The sequence below is a fragment of the Paecilomyces variotii genome (assembly GCF_004022145.1).
Source record: "Paecilomyces variotii strain CBS 101075 chromosome Unknown C8Q69scaffold_8, whole genome shotgun sequence".
In the NCBI taxonomy this organism is placed as follows: Eukaryota; Fungi; Ascomycota; class Eurotiomycetes; order Eurotiales; family Thermoascaceae; genus Paecilomyces; species Paecilomyces variotii.
In genome coordinates, this window is record NW_021167147.1 from 672,414 (window position 1) to 685,930 (window position 13,517).

Genomic DNA, 13,517 nt, shown 5'->3' on the forward strand with positions numbered 1-13,517 from the left:
ATTTTCTCTCGGTGACACAGATACGCAACTAACTAATACAATTTGGAATTTAAGAGCATGGACCACCACTTGATCACTTGTCACGCTTTAACATAGTTCTTCCTATGAGTGAGTATGCATATTGTGCATGCTCCACGCTTTGGAGTAAACCAAGCAGATGACAATTCAACCTACTACTTAATGCAACCCAATCAGCAATGGTCTTCACCGTTCTCGATGTGCACTGTTTTTGGAAGCTATACACGATGAAGACATGCCAATATCAGATAAGGTCTGCACGAGATGCTAGGAGCTAGGAGCTAGATACAAATCCAATGAGCTAAATAATAATAATAACTATATATAAACATATACTTAAAGCGTATATCAGGTTTCTATCAGAGAAATTTACAACTTCGCCTTACCGGCAACAAGACTATCCCACTGTTCTTTTCCGAAGTCAACATATCCGTCATTCCCGGGAGTCAGCCATAAAAGTCGATCCATTTTGCCATCACTGACACGGGACCCAGTCTTAGCTGGATCGACTCCCTCCTCTCGTAGTGGACCCTTGTTCTGCTTGTTGTTATGAATATGGCTTGGACTTTGCACGACCCGTAGGAAAACCGGCACAGCATATCTAGGCAGCTTGGAGCGCGCGTGAGTAGCCAAAGCCTGGAAGTTGAAATTGCCCTTAGCTTCTGGCGATAGTTGAATCGCAGCACAGCCCGCACGACCTTCGTGGTGGGGAACGACGACCCCATATACATTAGCTTCGACGACACCAGGGAATTCCCCTATCACCTGTGAGACTTCAGCCGTAGAGACATTTTCGCTCTTCCAGCGGAATGTATCGCCAAGTCGGTCTAGGAAGTACCATCGTCCGTCGGAATTTCTTTTCAATGCGTCACCGGAACGATAGTACAGGTCTCCTTTACGGAACACATCACGCAGGAACTTCTTTTCTGTTGCTTCTGGGTTTTTCCAGTAACCCTGGAAAGCGGTCGTGTCTGGTATGGCGACGATTATTTCACCTCCCTTCTCGTAAGGGTTCCTGGTTGCGAGACCTGTCTTCGGATCTCGCAGTACATCACCGGTGACAGGGTCTATGGCCACGGGAATGTAGGAATTGCGGAGCAGTGTACGGTAAATCAAACCATGATGGCCGACACAACCAGTCAGGAAAGGACCACGAGAATAATTCAGTAGTTGGAAGATGCCTTCGGTGCTGCTGAAGAACTCCGCTACTTCGGCAATACCAAAACGTTCACGGAATTTCTCCCATACTTCGGGGCGAAGGCCATTGCCATACATCAATCGGACCTTGTGTTGACGATCTTGTGGTGATGGAGGAGCTGCAAGTAGATACCGAGCGGTTTCGCCGACGTAGACAAAGGCGGTGCTTTCACTATCCCGAATGTCGTTCCAGAAGTTGCGTACGCTGAACTTCCGCCCAATGGCTACTCCAACGCCGGATAGTAAAACGACTATCATCGAAATTGCCGCTGTTCCATGATACATTGGCATCGAGTTATACCACCGATCCCCACCGACGCCAGGCGCCTCGTGGAATTGGGCACCGCGTGCGAACACTGTCAAATATAGACGGGACATCGTAAACGCACAGCCTTTAGGCATTCCGGTAGTTCCAGAAGTGTAGAGCAGGATGGCAGGAGCCTGGCGGGGGAAATTCTTTCGATATTGTTCATCGGCTGGTTTATCAGAAAAAGTTTGAACGTGCGCCTTGAGGGACGAATCCAGCGTGATAAGCTTCAGGTTCAACTCCCGTTCGAGTATTTCTCTACTCGCTTCAATGTTTCTGCGGCACTGTTCATCTTCGTCGACGAGCAAGATATTCGCTCCACTAATCTTCAAGCAGTGAACGAGGGCATCCCCAGACAGATTGTAATTTATCGCAGCCGGAGAAGCCCCGATACTCAAAAGACCAAGCCACACGATGAGGAACTCCGGGCTGTTCTGTAAGTAGAATGTAACGAGATCTCCCCGCTTGACGCCTATAGACAGAAAGTAGTGTCCATATCTGCTAGCGAGCGCATGGGCCTCTCGGAAGGTATAGACACCTTCGCGAGACCATATGCATGTAGTGGTCGGGTATTTCTTAACTACCTCGTCGAATATGAACCAGACATCCAGAAGACCCTGTGCAGCTGTTGAGGTGTTAGTATAGGAATACAGCGAGCTATGCTTTCGGCAGATGGATGGTCTATAAGTTCTGGGCCCAGGACGCATGGAATGTGACATTGGTGAGCTCAATGAAGCGTTGACGTACCTGCATTATCATGAGCCTTTTGCGCCTGCCTGAGTCTTCGTATAGTTGAGACATCTTTTGCAATATGAAACTTTGCGTTTAAGTACGCAGCTAGAGCGGTACCGCCAGCAACAGCTGCAGCCGCAGTTCCTAATATGATTAAACAGATGAGCAACTGAACCGTAGAGCTTTACAAACATATACAAATTTCCCCTTGAATAGAAACATTGATTGAGAGATAACGTGTCGTACCTATGGCCATGATGTCTGGTCAGCTTGGAATCAAGGGCTATCAAATCCCCGGATTTTCCGACGAATACAAGGCTTGCGTCGAAGATGATGTAGGGCAAGATGGAAGAATAGAGATTCGATCCTCTTAAGAGGTGTTGAGCTTTGATTCCCCTCCCCCGTAGTTCTCGGGCGCGTCTCCGTGTCTTCTATTCCCTGTTCGAACGGAGTTGTGTATTGCGCTGTGGCCGAAGCATCCTCGGCTCAAAAATAGCAAGATAGGATGTTATTCGTCCGTTAACGCACCGAAGCAGATCCAGTGCGGAGAAAGCTTGATTGTCGATCATCTATCGGCCAGTGACGATGCAGACGGGCAAACGTCGGTTATTCCGGAATGCATAATTTTCATCCATGATAGAGTACCAATACGTGGTTCGTGGATCTCATAAGCGAGATCAAGATTAGGGATGCCACGACCGACTTTATCAAGATGCATAACTTCAAACTTAAAGTCTCTACGAGCTCTAATACTGTGAAGTCCTATTGTCAAGATGGGCAGTGCCTCGGACTACAAAAACACGATAATGTTCGTGTCATCCAATTAAGCAACGAATTGGCCCATTCCGTCTGTACTTTTGTCATCCCCGAGAGTTACTCGAGATCTCTCAATTCCCTCCGAGGTACTACCTTTTCGTGAGCACCTCGTTCAGCAAGGGATGATGGATGCTTCCACGACCAGACTTCGTCCTTCTCGGGACCATTACTTATGCCTTCAAGCACATTCGCAACATATTTCCCGATCGTGGGAAGGAACTTCCAGCTGTGAAAAGATCCTCCTACCGCGAAGTACAGGTTAGATAGCCGTGGGTCCGGGTGTTGTGTGAGGAGCTGGCTCTGATTAGGGGTGATTCCATCCCAGCACATTCGGTAGTAGTCGACTTTCCTCCCATTTTCCAAGATCTGGGGAATACGGTCTCGTACTAGTTTAATAGACTCTTCCTGGAGTTTCAATGGCACGATGTGCTGCTCCTGGTCCGGTGGTACGGATATCTTGTGGCCTGTCTTGGTTGTGATTGTGTTTCTGAATGAAGTTGCATTCGTGAATTTGAACACGTCCCGATCAGTGGGAGGGAGCACTTCTCCTGGTTGCTGTAAGTATCTGCAACCATCCCCCTCTCAAGGGGTATATTGGATTGGATTTCTCACCTTTGGCTCCAAAGATGAGCACGGGCAACTGTCTGTATAATGCCGCTTCCTCCGGCTTAAGCTGAAAATGTGCGACGCAAACGCCAGCAGCTGTAACTTGATTTTCGACTCTTTCAGCGTCTGGCATATTAAGCTCGTCTTCGACTGTCGACATCAGCTGGCTCGTCCACGCTCCTGTAGCTAATAGCACTTTCTCTGCTGTGTGCCGTCTTCCATCCTTTGTTTCTACACCTTTTACCGCACCCTGTTCAAAAACAATCCGCGCAGCTTCTCCAACCTCATACTTGACGCCCAATCTTGTTGCTTCGTGCATCATCACCTCGACTGCTTTTGCGGCATCCGCCCAGCCTGCTGACGGATTCCAATAGTACGAGCCATATTCCCGTGCATCCATCTGCGCCAGGAGGGCCCCCCATCTAGTCCGTACTTCCTCTTCAGTCAAATCGGCAGAGACATCCTCCCGATTGCCATCACGGAAGTTCTTGCGGATTCTAACCGCCAGATCGCTGTTTTTCTCATCCATCATGATCCACCCCGTCTGGTGATAAACGTTGGCGTCCCTGAAGAATGGAAAGCTCCTCCAGGCATCCATGGCTTCATACGCGAGCTCGACATAGAATGGTTTCGAGTAATCCGCACGGACGATTTTATTTATGTCCGTTGAGGCCGCACATGCTGCTGGTACTGGTGCTCGATCGAGCACTGTGATCTTGGATGGGTCATGGTGTCTTTGGGCGAGGTGGTACGCTGTGCTTACGCCAAATATGCCAGCGCCGACAATTAATATTTCTGCATCCATAGGGGATTATTATTTATTGTATGTTTTGTTCTTGTTAATATATGCGAGATGTTTCTACAACAACTCAAGTATGAATATTTGCGATAGTGAACAGGCCATGCGGGGTTGACTTATCTAATACTTAATCCCTGTCGCGATAACGTTACCTGGACTGGCCAATATTATTATCATCATTATCACACTGCTCAACCATACAATAATATTCAATCTCACACAGAGTAGATCAAGCCAATTCTGGATGTTCCGAGTTATCTTGCATCGTAGCTGGTCGCATAGTAACTAGATAGCTACCATAATAACTGATGCGGTCTGGGTCGTGGAAGATGGTGAATGATATTATTGGCCCAAGACAGGACGGGATACAGTGGAACTGATTATTTACCCAACACTTTCAGAAGACATTGACAGTGCATTAGTAATTATTATTGGAGATGGAGATGACACTGAAATCTGAACATACCTAGTAGTTACTACTGTACTGAGTTAACTACTGACTCATTATCCCACAAGGTTGAATGATTGGGGCCCAACAAAGCGAAGAGGGGCAACACTGGCTTGAGCTGGCGATCTTCCGCCAAACTCCAAGTCAGTCAGACTCTGGATAAAAATGCCGGAAAGTCTCCACTGGCGATAATAGTTCGATCGCCGCGGAATCCAGTCAGAACGGGCGAATTCTCTTTGGCACTGAAAAAAGCCCCTCACTGGTGATAATTATTAACCATAACTAAGTCCTCTACGAAGATCTCCCAGCCCGTCACCGTCGGCTGATTGCGGGCTTCTAAGTAACTAAGCTGGGGGCCTTTTCTCCTCCGTCTCCGTATCGGTCTGGCTTGCACCTTCACTCTCTGTCACTACACACACACACTCACAATGTCGCTCCCTCTACCTCGGCCGCTCTTTCGTGCTGTCCTGAGCAGATCCTACGGGACTGTCCAGGGCACTCCGCCAGCAGCTGCCTCCTTGGCCTCGAGGATACCCCCGGCCCTGCAGGAAGCCACTGCGGCGACAGCCCCGCGCACCAATTGGACTCGCGATGAAATCAAGCAGATCTATGAGTCTCCGTTGAACCAGCTCACGTATGCTGCGGTACGAACCAGTTGCTTGCTGACTTTGTTGTGTTCTGCTATTTTTTTGTTTTGTCGACTGTAACCTCGAGGAACGAATGATGAGGATTTGCATTTGCTCAAATTGGATATGCTATGATTATCGAGACTGATCCTCCCAACCCATAGGCCGCCGTCCACCGCCGCTTCCACGATCCCTCTGCGATCCAGATGTGCACCCTGATGAACATCAAGACCGGCGGCTGCAGCGAAGACTGCTCCTACTGTGCGCAGTCCTCCCGCCACAACACGGGTCTCAAGGCCACGAAGATGAGCCCCGTCGACGAGGTGCTGGAGAAGGCCCGGATGGCCAAGAAGAACGGCAGCACGAGGTTCTGCATGGGTGCCGCCTGGCGAGACATGCGCGGGCGCAAGACCAGTCTCAAGAACGTCAAGCAGATGGTGTCCGGCATCCGGGACATGGGCATGGAAGTGTGTGTGACGCTGGGCATGATCGATCAGAACCAGGCCAAGGAGCTGAAGGAGGCTGGTCTCACGGCCTACAACCACAACCTCGACACCTCGCGCGAGTTCTACCCGTCCATCATCACCACCCGTTCCTACGACGAGCGTCTGCAGACTCTCTCGCACGTCCGCGACGCGGGCATCAACGTCTGCTCCGGCGGTATCCTGGGTCTGGGTGAATCCGACTCGGACCGCGTTGGTCTTCTGTACACCGTCTCGAACCTGCCTTCGCACCCGGAATCCTTCCCCGTTAACGCTCTGGTTCCCATCCCCGGCACGCCCCTGGGTAACCGCAAGATGATCCCGTTCGACAAGATCCTGCGCACCGTCGCTACGGCCCGTATCGTGATGCCCGCTACCATCGTCCGTCTAGCCGCCGGCCGCATCTCCATGTCCGAGGAGCAGCAGATCCAATGTTTCATGGCGGGCGCCAATGCCGTCTTCACGGGCGAGAAGATGCTTACCACTGACTGCAACGGATGGGACGAGGACCGTGAGATGTTCGAGAAATGGGGCTTCTATCCCATGAAGAGCTTTGAGCGAGAGCAGACGCCGGACGCTCCCCCCGCCCAGCCCAAGGTGGAGAATGTGGAAACCGCTGCTGCTGCGCAGGTTGCGGCCAGTGCCTGATCTTATTTCCCCCTCATTCTGCCATTCTGGAAACACCTTATGTCTTTGTGTTTATTTATGTTCTCATGTCGAAAAGAGCGACGATGGAGGCGAATATGTTTATATCTTTCAGCCTAGCGACAAAAATTTAGAGAATTTCGCATTTCTCATGAAAATACATATATTGTAGAACAAGTAAAGCTTGCGTCTTTCTAAAGGCGGTCTATAGTAAATTCAAATTTGCTTTCTTGGAAGATATCTGTTGATACAAAACATCTCATTTATTTATTCATGATTCATCTGAAAAGAATAGATAACTAGCTAGCTTATCACGTCTTTTTTTCTATCACAAAAGAGCCTCACGCAACAACCCCTCAATCTCTCTCAGAGATTCAGGCTTAGATGTCACGCTAGCCATGAGGTAGATCACATTACCTAGTACCCGAGAGTGCACACCGTACGGCTTACCCGTCACGGCAAGTCGTTTCTGAAGGCCCTGAGCGGCGGTTGAGGTGTAACCTAGACTGGAGTTAAAATGACTTATTCAAATTATATAAACCGAAGATAGTTCCGTCGAGTGGGAAGGGGGAATGATCGTAACGAACCTCCTTTTCCAGATTCATCACGCAGAGTAATGCTCAACACGGTACCAATTGCAAACAGACCCTCGACAGAGTGCGCGAAGGAGAGATCCCGCACGAGACCATGGGACCAACTACTCCAAATAGCGTCTTCGGGCTTTGTGTGGGCGGCGGGAGATGATGCAGAAGTCCAATCGGCCTGGTACGGGTTCCATTGGCCTGTCTGCTCCATGTCCATCATTGTCTGTAATGATTTCTGAGCCACGGTACATCCGATCGCGTGGGCGGTGTAGCTGTGGCCGTGGAGGAGAGCGTCGCTCTTCTCGGGACTGGAGAAGGCGTCGAAGATCTCGTTACTGGCCATGGTGGTGCAGAGGGGGAGTAGACCGCCTGTGAGGAGCTTGGCGTTGACTGTGATGTCCGGGTGTAAGCCTAGGAAGGAGGCAGCGGTGCGACGACCGAGACGGTATAGACCGGTGAAGACTTCGTCGAAGATGACGGGGAGGCCGGACCAGGATGTCGTTGAGGGCGATGGAGCCTTGGGGCTGAAGAGTTGTGGGTTGGAGCGGGTGACTTGGGTGAGGGTGTATTGGAATAGGGGATCGCTGTCGATAAGTGATAACATTAGTGAAGATTATAGGGAGCAGGTCAGATAGTGTGTTGAACTTACGCAAAGAGCATTCCGCCGGCTCCAAGGATGATCGGCTCCATGATGAGAGCGCCGAATTTCTTTCCTTCCTTGGCAACGAGATCCTCGATGGTACTTTGGATGTATGAGCGATAGCGCTTGGCGGCGTCTGAGTTGACGCGCTCTTCCAGATTGAAGATGGAGTCTAGAGTAGGGAATTCGAGATTGGGTCCCAGCGCTTCTTTCAACTCCTCAGGGACCTCTACATGCCACATGCCTTGGGACATCTTGATCTGAGGGAAGTCGAACCAATATCCACGTCCGCGGTACCATTCCACCTTCTTGTTATAGGTGGATGGTTCGGAGCAGTCCATGACACCGATGGTATCTCCGTGATAGCTTCCCTTCAGACCCAGGATGCTGATCTGTTCCTCGCTCCCGTCCCAACCGTAACGTGCACAAGATGCTCTCAGACCCATTTTGACAGCAACCTCCATACCTGTGCTTCCGTTATCGCTGTAGAACACTTTGCCAAGTCTGGGGTTTTCGTGGGCCTTGATCAATGACTCTGCCAGAGAAAGAGCTGGTTCGTGGACCGTGCCCGCAAACATAACATGGCCGTAGCGTCCGGCAGCATATGCGGCAGTCAGGGAGAGCTCTGGGTTACCATGGCCTAGACCCTGAGTCCACCAGGAGGCTGAGCCATCGAAGGTAGGTTTCAAGACACCAGCACCAGCATTGCTCGCCTGAGCGCTGTCCGGCTTGTAGGTCTGGAAGTAGTCGTCATATGCCGAGTCGATCACGGAGATATCCTTGGCGGTCATGCCTTGATGCTGCGTGAATGGATACCAGATGACATTGTGTGCGCGCTCCGCCATTGAACTTAGGCGATCCACTCTCTGCGTATTCTTGGTAGACAGATCGTCCAGTAGACCCTGGATATCAGATTTCTTAGACACGCTCTCATAATAGGCAGCTAGAGCTTCTTCATCTCTGGCAAGTGCGTCTGCGTCTTCGACTGGTGGTTTCTCAGGCGGCTGAGGAAGCGAGAGCAATGGTATGCCTCTCTTTTCGAAGTACGTACGCAGATACTCATGGTTCTTGTAGTAGTCATCTTCGAAGAGCAAGACCGTGTGCACATCGTAACCCCGAATCAGCAGTGATTCGAAAGCCGAGATTGATGATGAGATTCCTCCCAGACGCGAATCGCCAACCAGAACAACTGGCAGTCTTAGAGGCCTGTAGAGGTCTGCCTGAGAGTTTCCATTAGGACCAGGCGAGTGGACGCCGCCTGCCGTTTCCACCAGGGCGAATTTGATCCCGTCGTCAGCCCATTTGGTGAGAGTGGTATGCACCCCAGTCAAAATCTCGTCATCCTTGGGGATCTAGGACTATGTGAGTGACGGTCGATCTAATTGGGAAATGGAAGCCTTACAGTCTTTGACTGAGCTGCGATATGAGGGCTGACAGGCTCATCAAATTGATATAGACCCTTCTGCAGCGTCCCCGGTGAGAAGCGTTCGATATGCCTGAAAGACCCAATTAGATCAATTGCACTGCCATTGGCTTTCACACGTAGCGCACCTGTAGTCTGCTTCATCTAACGGGCCTGTAGACACAGGTTTGAGGAAGCCAACCTTGCGCGCAGAGGGGTGTCGCAAGGCTCCATTACATAGAACTGTCGAGACGACTGTTTTGCCGACGTTGGTGTTCGCGCCGTAAACCTGATGCGCACACAGCTGTCGCCAAAGGGCGCCGCCAACAGGAGCCATGGTGGTGAAGAGCTGCGATCACCTCTTCCTACTCAACCACCGTGCAATTGAGCGGAAATCTATGCGACATCAATTGGACTCAAAAGACTGCTCTGATTCCATGAATCAATAATCAATAATCAATCCATGCTATCTCGGAACTGATAACCGAACGCCGCGGCCACCAGAGCGCGTCCGACGATCGCTGGCGCTTCAACGGTTCCTCGCGGCCTGACAAAATTTTTCCCGTCGTGCTCCGCTCCACCAGATTTCTCATGGAAAAGGCGTTGGCCCCAACACGATTCGTCACCGGGAGCGTGCGGTCCATGGTGGGATTTTTCTCTGGAAGTTAAGTTAGTCTAGTTCTATCTGAACGGGAAATTTGGTCTATCTCGTTCTCCACTGGTGGCCGTCAGACCGGTCGATGTTAACTAACTAGGTCACTCCCGCAGTTAGTCACAGTTGGGATCTTTATAGAAACTCCCTCGTACCTCGGAAAGGAGCACAATGGCAATGGCGAAGCTCAAAGAATAAGATTGCTAGTTTTCTTGTTCCTGAAGATGCGTTAGGATGGCTTCTTCACAATCTCTCCTCAATTCGTTCCAGGCCGCGCTGAAGCGGAGGGAGGCCAAGTCATCCAGGCGAAAATTGACTGTGCTTCCCCCGGGCTCCGTTGATTTTTCGTCTAATGATTTCCTGTCACTTTCTACATCTTCTAGTTTCCGGTCTCGTTTCCTACACCATGTGAACAGTACGCCTGCGTCTCAGCCGCTGGCAAGCGGTGGATCCCGACTTCTGGACGGCAATTCCCACTATGCGGAGGAGTTGGAGAAGTTCATTGCGGGGTTCCATGATGCCCCGAGCGGATTGCTATTCAATTCAGGCTATGACGCTAATGTCGGGGTCTTTTCATGCATCCCGCAGCCTGGGGATGTGATCCTGTATGATGAGCTGATTCATGCCAGCATCCACGAGGGCATGCGGCTCTCAAGGGCGACTAAACGCATCAAGTTCGCACACAATTCGCCATCAGGTCTAAAAGAGGCGCTGGAGAAGCAGATTCAGGATGACCAGGCCATTGTAAATGGTACCCGCAATGTCTTCATCGCCCTGGAATCTGTGTATAGTATGGACGGGGATATCGCCCCGGTAAAAGAATTCATCCAGGTCGTGCACGACCTTCTCCCACGAGGCAATGGCTACTTCATCGTGGATGAAGCACACGCAACAGGTGTCTTTGGCCCCCGCGGCGCTGGCGTTATCCAGGGCCTAGACGAGCAGAAGCATATATTCATTCGAGTGCACACTTTTGGAAAAGCTCTTGCAAGTCATGGAGGTATCTTCGCGGCCCACGTCACTTGCATTTCGATAGCCCGCTAATATTACGATTCAGCCATTGTTCTATGTGATCCTCTCACAAGAGACTATCTCATTAATTATGCTCGAAGTCTCATCTACACCACGGCATTGGCCTTCCCATCACTAGCTTCCATCCGCACAGCATACGAGCTCCTTCAGCGAGGTGAAACAGAATCCGTACGTCCCCGAACAGCCCAAAAAAGATATTCCACACTTACTAATATCATCCAGCTTCGAGAAAACCTCCAATATCTAATCCGACATTTCCGCGCCCGTCTGAGAGAGATTCAACTAGCAGACTCCTCCATTCTGGAAGTAGATCACTTCCCAGACTCCCCGATCTTCTCCTTTCGGAGTCCATTCCCCCGTGATCTGGCAACTGCCTGTCAGCGTGAAGGGTTTATCGTTCGTGCTATCATGCCTCCCACCGTTCCTGCAGGTAAGGAACGGGTAAGGGTTTGTCTGCATGCCGGCAACACTACGAAGGAAATCGATGATTTTCTAAAGATCGTCCGGAAATGGGCGTCTGAGAAGAAAGGGGCTGTCCCTCGTTTATGACGCGGAGTGGAATTCTGTATCCTACTAGCTTGATGGCATAACAAGTGATCTCAGCATGCAGTTTCTCTTTTCTATTCCCAGCAGCTGGTCGGGTTTGTTCTTGTGTAACTATTTGAACATCATATAGGAAAATTTGGTTTATACTTCATATTTTTCCAACGAAAAAAATCTACTGTCAGCACCCTATCTACGCACTGTGCCACGATCCAAAATGCAACACGCCTCTCCTACCCTAAGTAAAGAATACGCAAAATTACCTCCACCAACCATCTCTGAACGAAATGTAGGTCATAGATTTCCGTAGCTTCATTCGTGTAGTTGCTCACACAATCTGTAGGATTCCATGCTGAACGGACACTTGCTTAGCTTCCCATTTTTGTTTCCGTGTTCTACAAGCTTGTTGATCGAAGCCAGAATCCCGCGCTACGTATCTCCAGTGTACCAACTCGAGGTATTCCTCGCAGTGAGAGCTTGCAACTATGGCCTTCCCTTGTCCAAGATGCTCACGCATAGACTTCCAGTCGTGAAGGAGGTACCTTATCCCTCCGCCAGGATCTGGAAGTGTTGTAGTAAATGTCCTTGCTGCGCATGTCCACCAAGTTACAAAAGGTATGTCTTCGTCTTTGTCTTCGTCTCCATTTCATTTTATTTCTATTATTATTATTATTATTATTATTATTATTATTATTATTATTATTATTATTATTATTATTATTATTATTATTATTATTCTTCCTTATATCTTCTCTTTCCCTCTTATTCTGTCTCTATCATTTGAGATGTTCTTCGACCCACATACTGTGTTTAGTCATCTGACGACCGTTTCCACCTGCCGACCATTTTTTTAAAAATTCCCTAATTAATTCAACCATCTACTAAACTACTAATATAGATCCTATTTTATTAGCTCTTAAAGATTTAAAGTCTTTAAAGCCTGGCAAAAAGCCTAATTATATAAAAACTATAAAAAAATATAATATAAATTAAATAACCCTATTGCAATAATATAAGGGTATCTAGGGCTTATTAATAGTCTAATATAAAAACTAACAATTCTTAAATATCTAATAAGAGAAAATATTTATTAAATAGATTAATGGCCTTATAGAATATAGCTTACCTCTTTTATATAAAATATTATAAAACTTTATAAAAGAAATCTTTAAAAAAGAGTCTAGGCAATAATAGCTATTATACTTTATAAAGAGATATAAGAAAGACTGTTAAGGTGCGGGCTTAGGAAGCGGGTCAGAATAAATAGAATAAGGTAGTTAATACTAGGACTAGCTATAAAATCTCTATCTAGCTAATTCAGACTAGAATAGGCTATTATAGGCAGGCTTAATAAATAAGATATAGTTTAAAGAGCTTAAATTTAGATTAAGCTATATATTAAAGATATCTTTATAAGGTTATATAATACCTTATATAAGTATTAGCTAATAGATCTCTATCTCCTATACTAGCACTATAATAATACTCTTCTCCTTAAGATTAAGCTCTATTAAAACTATCTCTTAGCTTTAGCTTATTTAAATAGTAATAGTAGAAGTTAGTAATAATTTCCTAAATATACTATAAATAATATATAGACTTTTTAATTAGATTATTATAACCTAACTATTTAATAATATATTATAATTAAAAGCCTCTATACTTATAATATTCTTATTAGGAGTCTAAAATATCTTTAATAATTTATTCTTTAAAACTATTAACTTTAACAGGTAGTAATAAAGGTTATCTTTATTTAAATATAGAGTCTTTAATAATAAGGCAAAGTAAGCTAATATTAAATATAGGATAAACATATATTAAGGTAAATAGGTTAAGCTAATAGATATATAAGCTAATAACCTTAATAATATAAAATAGGCTAAGATTCTTCTAATTAAATTTCTTCTAGAAATATTAAATATAGATATTTTAAGTATTTAATTAAATAGACTATCTTATATAATAGTAGTAGGTTAAAGTTTAGT

The 13,517-nt window shown here is 47.5% G+C and overlaps 5 protein-coding genes across 5 annotated transcripts; 2 read left to right on the top strand and 3 right to left on the bottom strand.

The window, feature by feature from the left end:
• Positions 1-247: 247 nt before the first annotated feature.
• C8Q69DRAFT_420061 (very long-chain acyl-CoA synthetase/fatty acid transporter) lies at positions 248-2,864 on the bottom strand. Its single transcript, XM_028628383.1, has 3 exons — positions 2,501-2,864; positions 2,270-2,398; positions 248-2,147 (listed from the first exon to the last, which is right to left on the bottom strand). The coding sequence occupies exons 1-3, from the start codon at positions 2,508-2,510 to the stop codon at positions 388-390; spliced, it is 1,899 nt and encodes a 632-aa protein (XP_028483706.1). The 5' UTR covers positions 2,511-2,864; the 3' UTR covers positions 248-387.
• C8Q69DRAFT_472513 (FAD dependent oxidoreductase) lies at positions 2,865-4,919 on the bottom strand. Its single transcript, XM_028630983.1, has 2 exons — positions 3,683-4,919; positions 2,865-3,618 (listed from the first exon to the last, which is right to left on the bottom strand). Exons 1-2 carry the CDS (start codon positions 4,479-4,481, stop codon positions 3,128-3,130), a joined length of 1,290 nt encoding a protein of 429 aa, XP_028483707.1. The 5' UTR covers positions 4,482-4,919; the 3' UTR covers positions 2,865-3,127.
• A 135-nt stretch (positions 4,920-5,054) lies between these two features.
• Positions 5,055-6,900, top strand: C8Q69DRAFT_472517 (hypothetical protein). The gene is made up of 2 exons (XM_028630984.1): positions 5,055-5,567; positions 5,714-6,900. The coding sequence occupies exons 1-2, from the start codon at positions 5,352-5,354 to the stop codon at positions 6,677-6,679; spliced, it is 1,182 nt and encodes a 393-aa protein (XP_028483708.1). The 5' UTR covers positions 5,055-5,351; the 3' UTR covers positions 6,680-6,900.
• Positions 6,901-7,004: 104 nt separating this feature from the next.
• Positions 7,005-9,639, bottom strand: C8Q69DRAFT_404505 (onanonoxo-7-onima-8-eninoihtemlysoneda; the record flags this gene model as incomplete). The annotated part of the gene is made up of 5 exons (XM_028628038.1): positions 7,005-7,197; positions 7,218-7,844; positions 7,910-9,252; positions 9,303-9,396; positions 9,452-9,639. The coding sequence occupies 5 exons, from the start codon at positions 9,637-9,639 to the stop codon at positions 7,005-7,007; spliced, it is 2,445 nt and encodes an 814-aa protein (XP_028483709.1).
• Positions 9,640-10,188: 549 nt separating this feature from the next.
• Positions 10,189-11,535, top strand: C8Q69DRAFT_404519 (pyridoxal phosphate-dependent transferase; the record flags this gene model as incomplete). The annotated part of the gene is made up of 3 exons (XM_028628039.1): positions 10,189-10,954; positions 11,012-11,154; positions 11,209-11,535. The coding sequence occupies 3 exons, from the start codon at positions 10,189-10,191 to the stop codon at positions 11,533-11,535; spliced, it is 1,236 nt and encodes a 411-aa protein (XP_028483710.1).
• Between the last annotated feature and the right edge of the window lie 1,982 nt (positions 11,536-13,517).